The 7,809-nt window shown below is 40.4% G+C and overlaps 1 protein-coding gene across 2 annotated transcripts; it reads right to left on the bottom strand.

Annotated features, from left to right (window-relative positions):
- Window positions 1-890: 890 nt before the first annotated feature.
- Window positions 891-7,225, bottom strand: LOC102689535 (leukocyte elastase inhibitor-like). Of its 2 annotated transcripts, none has more exons than XM_069190919.1 (7): window positions 7,126-7,225; window positions 6,263-6,438; window positions 4,290-4,427; window positions 3,938-4,055; window positions 2,973-3,115; window positions 2,478-2,645; window positions 891-1,752 (listed from the first exon to the last, which is right to left on the bottom strand). In XM_069190919.1, exons 2-7 carry the CDS (start codon window positions 6,434-6,436, stop codon window positions 1,348-1,350), a joined length of 1,146 nt encoding a protein of 381 aa, XP_069047020.1. In that variant the 5' UTR covers window positions 6,437-6,438; window positions 7,126-7,225; the 3' UTR covers window positions 891-1,347. The 2 variants fall into 2 exon arrangements, with proteins under 2 accessions (XP_069047020.1, XP_069047019.1); XM_069190918.1 differs by having other exon boundaries at window positions 7,121-7,211.
- Between the last annotated feature and the right edge of the window lie 584 nt (window positions 7,226-7,809).

Here is a 7,809-nt window from a genome sequence, read left to right as displayed (position 1 = left end):
ATGTGCATGATATTTTGTCTCTTCCCTTTTCCAGTCCATGGCAAGCAACTAAAGATTTCTACAGCAAACCTCATAATGCTCACCTGAAGTCTGTTTCACAAAAAGAAATCAGTAAATGAGATATTCCTAATAACCAAATAAGTGTGTCATGTTTCTTCCTTTTAATTGTATCATTCTGTTGAATCCGTTTGGAAAACCTGTCCCAGACACGTGAACATGCCTAAAAAAACATCAAGTTTGTAACTTCATTACCTGTCTCCCTTGTCTGTTTATGTAGATAGACTCCAAAATGTTATGAAGTACAATGAGAAGAATCTTGCAATACCAACTATTAAAAAACAAAACCAGAAGCACTATTAGCATAGAATATCAGCTATTTAAAACCCACAATCAGACAAAAGACTACCTTAATCTTGTAAGAATGTACATTTTTGTGAAGTGTTGTTTGTCCCTCAAAGTTTAATATCACTGAACCTTTGCCAGGACCGTGCTACAGTAGATTCTTTTGCCAGCTGCCTGGTTTCCCAGACACACAGATCTAATAATTGACCTTCCAATTTTAATCTGGTTAGTGAAGCCCTGTGATGCACTTATATGCATAGAGGCCCTTACTGCATATTTTCGAAAAACTCAGGACATCATGTGCAATTACTGAGCCCTGTGTGGAACTGTACCCACCGTACCCATGATCGCCAAGCCATGAAACTGAAGACTAAGCACCTCGGCTGTGTGCAGAAGACAGTATTGGAACATTAAAACACTAATTGTTCTTATTTATTACAACTTTTGAGGTTGAGCTACAGTTACAATTCTTAAGTAAACAATGTAGTGAACACTATGGTAGACGATTGTAATGCTTAAAAAGTGGTTACATAAAAAAAAGTCATAAATTGCTACTTAATCATTTTAATTTGCATCCTGCTGTTAAGCACATACCAGCTCAATAATTCCTTTGAGAACAGCGTGAATACTGATCGTCAGAGATACAAAGTTATTTAAGTATTAGAATATTTCCATCACTAATATTCTTTATAAGTAAGCTATTTAGGACTATATGCTTAAATTCTCCTTCCCTACAGAGCTTTGAGATGCTATTTGTACTAAGCAACAAAGAACATGAATATTGAATATTATGAATATGAACTAGAAAATTGGGCAACCTCACCTCAAGTACTTGAAGAAAATCCTCCAAAAAAAAAAAAAAAAACTATTCTAAATAAGTTCAGACCAGAGCACTCCGTGATGAAATCTAAAACCTACTGATGGTCTTATGTCCTGAAGACAAACATTTACAGTTAAGTTGCAGGAAGTAAGAGAATTAAGGCTTGACTTTCTCTGATAAGTCAATCACGGAGAGGAAAACCTGCCAAAAAAGAGAATGCTGTTGGACTTGTTGTGCCTAATGAAGAAGAGGAAAGGGTGATCAGCCGTGAAGCGCTCCTCACGCAACATGCAGAACGCAACTATGCCCGCTGTCGCGGCTGCCGCCTCAGTGCCTTCTTCGTTCACCTCAATGAAGGACTTGTGGACCACTGCGGACAAGGACAGTCCAGGGCCGCCGTTCATCCCCGACAAGTCAGCTCCGCTGCTGTCAAACACATCCACCATGCCCAGACCCGCCAGGGCCGAGCTCAGCTCGTAGTCATCCTGCAGCTTGAACTTGGGAAGGTGGACCAATATATCAGTGCCCGTGTCCATGTTCTCCCTCTTCGTCCACTCCTGCATCTTCTCCAACGTCAACTCCTTCTCAAGCTTTAAAAGGGAGAGAGAGAGAGAAAGAGTTTGTAGCGGTTCTTGTTAATCACCGAATCACTCCCTGTCCCCGAAGTCCACCATGCCTGCTGGTTTTCTAATTCCACCCAGACGTGATCTGAATAGAGTTGTTCTCTTAATTGGTCTGTACCACCACAGCTTCCAGGTCTTCACTCACAGAAGACCAGAAGTCACAGGAGTCGCACAGAAAACCTGGTTGACCGTGGCTCTCCAGGACCAGGAGTGAATATAATTGTTTTAAATGACAACTAATAAGATGACCTTTTGCTCAACCTAGAGCCGAGACGAGAAACACGATGGAACACATCTCACACATTTTCTATATCCACTGTTCGGCGATAATGAACTGTGCACGAATTGTGTCTATACCATGTTGATCAATTACCAACAACCATCAAGAAATGGTTAAATCATTCCACGGCTAGATTTTTTGAGCATGTGGAAAAAAAATGGAGGTCCTTAATGAGAATTAGATTTGTGGTCGAATACCATCGCACATTTGTTTTTGGTTATGTGCTTCAATAATTTAACAGCAACAGACTGTCACTGTTGCAAGGACAAACGCAAAACACAGTACTGTTAACAGTAAGTACTTTTAGATCCTTTTGAGATGAAAAGCCACATAAAAATCCAAGGAATTATAACTAACGGTACTACTGCTGCTGCTGGCACTACTATTAGGACTGCCTCTACCATCATGTTACCTTCTCCAGCCCTGTGGAGCCGTCACTGATGTCTTCAGGCAGAAGGATGAACATGCTGAGCTCTTCACCAACGTAAGGGAGCTCCAGGATTTTCAGGTTAAGCTCCGGGACATAGTTGAAAGGGAACTTTTTCATCCGATACATCATCATCACTGGTTTGCTCTCATTCTTCAAGGAGAAAAAAACAAAAAAAAAACAGAAATGAACTAAAACACGTCAGACATGAAAAGCATATATTATTCTAAAATGATGCACGAAAGATCAATAGCTCCAAATAATATACCTTATTTAAAACACCTCATTACAGTATACTTTAATATTTACAGAGGGCAGATGCCCTGACTCTGCCTTACAACAACAGTGACTAACCAGGAAACAAACCCCACACCGGTATTCTCCAGGTCAGTACATTTGTTCTGTAGATCAAACACTTCAACACTATTCCTAGTATATTCATTAAAATTGTTAGTCAAAAAGGCATGGCTCATGACTTACTTTATTGATTTTAAAAGGCATTTCCTTTGTGTTTTTTTCTTCAAATTTGTGCATCCAAGATCCTTTGAAGTAGATGGCATTCACCAGAGCAAGTCTTGTCATGTTATTAACTGTTCCCGGCTTCAACAGGTCTTTGATTTTGCCTATGAACAAGAAACATTGCTTGTGTGAGAACAATGTGTATTTACTATCTTGAGTTTAACTTGAATTAAATGGAGTACAACATAATACATGCTTTATTTCTAATCAATATCAACAGTATTTATAGAATCAATAGTCTATTCCAGAAGTGGTCATGCACGCCCAGGCCATGAAATTCCCTCCATTGTGATTCAGAGTTTGCTTGGCAGGGCAAAGAGAAGCCAGGTGAACTTGGAACAAAGTATTCTGGACAGATGTGACAAAGATCTGAGATTTGAGAGAACTCAAGGTGGCCATAACAAAGGATCTTAAATGATTATGAAAAGTATGGAGGTCTCAATCGATTACGTTTGGAAAGCATTTCATATTGGGTTAATAGGAAACAATTGCCATTTCATGCAAGTAGATCAGATTAACAACTCATAAATACAGTGTGTACTTGTGGCCCGAGTTATCTCTTTGTGTCCTGATCACTTGGCAAATTTAATAAAAAAAAAAAAAAAGATGGACCCAGACTGTTCATTCAAACACTGAATGAATTGAAACTAGTTGAAACAGCAGAAACCTTGCAATTACCATTTTTCCAATAATAAGGCTGTTTTCAGAAATACCTGGCAGCAAACATCCTGAAACAGTAATTCTGACAAAATTGTTTATAGTCAAAAAAAGGCTGGTTACTCATCCCAATATCTACTGTATAACAAACAGCACTGTTTGAGGAAACCGGGGCCCTGTCAGAGCACAGAAAATGTAAAAACAGATCAACTACCTGCACAAGGCCGGCAAAGTTTGCCTTTGGATTCTGCATGTACTGTAGATGTTACCTTCAGTCTGTTCCACCACCCACTGGTTGACCTGCTGCCGAGCCTCTTCTGAAGCGCCGACGAAGTCCACAGGCACCAGGTCAGCGTGGTAGAACTTCTTTGTGGATTCCAAGAACTCCTGCAGTGACGGCGAACAGCAAAAAAACGACACAGGGTCAAGGACCTGGACTAGCAACAGGAATCGCAATCCCTTCCTTCACTAGTTTCCAGCTGCTCTCTCTGCACAAGCAGCTCACATCGCAGCCATTCCTGAAGTTGGGGGGAAACGCCCTCACAGTCAGGAACAGGGGGAGACGGCTGTAAAAAAAAACAACAAACACATCTGATGGCGGCAGTAAGTTGTGAGACTCACTTGAAGAAAGTTAAAAGTCTTCTCGCCGTACAGCCGATTGGCGAGCTTCAGCAGGTAGGAAGCAGCAGGTTTGTTGATGTCGGAATTAAGTTCTGTGAAACTGGAATGAACATTTGTGGCATGGCTGAAACACAGAGCCTAACAGAAAGAGACAAAATCAAAGTTAAAAAAAAATTACATAACAATTCCCAGACTTAAGTTGTGTTCTTATGAGCTGTTTATACTGATTTTGTTTTGGTAAAGCCGGGATCTACACTGTATACTTGCAAGAGACAAAAATGCAACCCTATGACTTCAATAAAGAACAAAACGGCAAGATAACACCATCCTTTACTGTATCTTGTCAAATCAGATTCACTCAATTTTGTCATAACAAATACAGTACAAGTCTACTGTATGAATGTAGAACTTGAAATTCTAATTACCATCCTTAAACAGGGTGTACATTTTAGAACTTTGTACCCCAAGCCATGATACACAGTGGGACAAGCGTCACTAAGAGAAGACTTGGAGCGAGCTCACCAGGGCATTTTGCATGTCCTGGCAATGCAGTATCCACCCCATGACCTGCGAGGCACCTGCAGGCTTACGGTGCCTTCAGAGAGTGAAGCACCCAAACCTCCCACTTGGGTCGGTGCTGCCTGGGATGTGCTAAACGATTGAGTGTCTCAAAGACAGGGGGGGGTACAAAAAGCCCACCTCCACATCTTCACTCTCCCGTGTGCAGATGTGGGGTCTGGAGCGGCCAGGCCAGATGCAAAATGCACATGTGGCAAGTCCAAATTGTGTAGGCAGTACAAAAAAGTTGGCATCGTTATCGTAATTACCCCAGTAGCATTAACCTGTTAACTGCATGATCACAGCTGACAACATGACAGCGGAGAATCAAATCAATTAAACAATTAACTTAATTTCTTTTCACACATCGGGGTGCACTGTGAAAAGCAATTAGTTTTTTGTTGAAAAACATGCAATTTCAACAAAAAACATTTTTTTTACGTATAGAAACTGATTGTCAATTATATATCTATGGTATCAAACGGCCTTTCAAACCACATCCCATCTACTGCAAATGTTCTTCTAACCTCAGGCAAATGCAAGAGATAAAAAAAGTCATTTCTTTCCTTTCTCAAGCTACAGTTCAACAACGGCAAAAGAGTGAATTACCTAAAGTACATTATACCCCAAAGAGGATTTATGACATTTGTCATGCGTCACATCTAAATCACCTAGTTACGATTGCCCATTGAACACTGAAAACAGTGCCTCTAAACCACACACGGGACAAGGTTCAGAGATAAAACCCCAGTGATACTGACAAAATGAATGAGGAGGAAAAGACAGTTTCGAAAGATGAAAAACAATGAACAAATTCTGCCAAGGTGCAATATCACTGCTGCATACTTAAGCTGTACTGGAGTAATCTGGGTGCGTTTGCTAAAGTCAACAAAAGCCTTGTTGAGCAACTATGAAGAATTAGATAAAAAGACAGGACAATCTAGAAAAGCAAACGTTTTTATTAAAGATGCACAGTGACTCAGAGGTACTAAACCCATCCCGAAAAGAAAAATGTTGGTGTGTTTGTGTATTTAAATGCATACTGTATTTCTAATCAAATAAAAAGGGGCGATAGTTCACAAAGGTTGATTTTGCCTCCTCTAAGAGCCTCTTAATTTATATCGGTGATGAGCAGACCGTCAGGCACCTTCACTTTTAAATTTCAGAATTCAGCCTTCCATAAACCCCAAGGTACCTCAATAACCATGTTACGGTAAAACTGTGTAATATCTGTTTCCCCAAATTGCACCTCTACCACTAACCAACTGACCTTTACACATGTACTGTATGTTCACCACATCAAGCCCTGGGTGTGAACTAAAGCCCACTGGTTCCTCACTCCAGGAAGAAAATTAATCAACCAAACCACACAGCTTTGTGGAGAAGGATAACCCCCCCATGATCTTACAAGCTACCTTTGCCATCTGAGTTGCAGTCTGGCCTTTGGCCCCCAGGTACACCATAGCCAGGGCTGCCGTGATGCTCAACGGCGAGATGAAGACATTACCGCCCGGGTTAACCTCGTTGAGTTTCCTGAAGAGATCCAAGCAGAACTGAGTGTTGGCAGAACTAAGACTGTCCATTGCCATTGCTGTGGAAACGGAGAAATGCTTCATTAGACACTAGGGACACATTCAAGAAAACAACGTAAAGCATTGGGTAAATTAAAAGTGTCAATACTTCAAATAAAAGGTGTCTCGATTATGAATCGTTGTTTTTCCAAGTTCAAGGGCGATTTGAGCTGCGTTACTTAAAACAAGGTGCTGCTTATGCTCATTGAGAGCACACTGGGGCAAATCACCACTATCCGTCCAACTAAAAGTTTGACAACGTCAATAGTTTGCTTTCGTGTCGTTTAAAAGAGTCGTTTACCCCTTTATGGCTGCATGTTATTCTGTATTGTCTTTTTTGGAAGAAAAATACGCCATTATTTCCTTCACTTCCTGGTTACATTTGGTCTCAATTTTAAAATAAAAAAACGGTTTGGATAAAAACAGCTGAGCTTTACCAACACAATAACGGCGGACGATACGTTTAACACAGCAGAACAATCTACTGCTCTGCTTAAAAACCACCATGTGCGGCAAATGGAGGTTTGAAAAGATCAGCAATTCAGCAGACAGTGAAAAATACACTTTTTTTGCAGACGGACAATCGCCCTTCACCGACCTAAACGAGCTGCGTCTAATAACGTCATTTTCTCGTTTCAGTACCAAAACGGGAATGCTCCCTCGACATGCCTCAAAATACAATAACAAAACAAAATCGCTTACTTTACCGGGATACGAACTGATGTCCTGGGACGCCTGACTCTCACCAGTGCTACCAACACAGAAATGGGCGTGTTACACTACAGTCACACAAACTGCAGCATATTCAGAGGCCAGGCTACATCCTTATTGGTCTCGCCGCTCATTCTCAACATTATGATTTCAGCACGACATTGGTTTGCTTGTTTAGTATTATATTAAGTGCTGTAAATTACTCACAGGTGCATTTATTTATATGTTAATAAGAGAAGAGACTTGTCAGTTGAAAGCAGACAGCTCTGCCCCTTCACAGTGAAGGGAATCTGATGTACAGTCCGACTTTCGTTATGATTTTCCTTTTGTGCGTAGTCCTTACAGATTCGACTATATGCAGAGCTTCAGCTATAAAAATACAACATTGTTATAATTATGATGCTGAATGGCACACACCGCATCGCTGCTGTTTGAGTGCTTTTGTAGAAACGTAGTGAGCTCACTTGTAACATGCTGAATTTTGCTGAATACAACTAAAAGGTTTCGCGCTGTATAGGTCGTCTGTATATTATTGTACTGTTCGTATCGAATTTATTGAATTTTCTTCTTCGGATATCTACAATATGCACAAAATCTGCTGTTAAAAGTGCTTCCCAACAAATAGTTATTGCAGTATATGATATATTTAAATATTTATAAAACGATTACATTTGATGTCG

Source organism: Lepisosteus oculatus, chromosome 6 (assembly GCF_040954835.1).
Source record: "Lepisosteus oculatus isolate fLepOcu1 chromosome 6, fLepOcu1.hap2, whole genome shotgun sequence".
Taxonomy (NCBI): Eukaryota; Metazoa; Chordata; class Actinopteri; order Semionotiformes; family Lepisosteidae; genus Lepisosteus; species Lepisosteus oculatus.
Note: the sequence above shows the minus strand (reverse complement) of the source record. Positions and strands in the feature narration are given on the sequence as shown.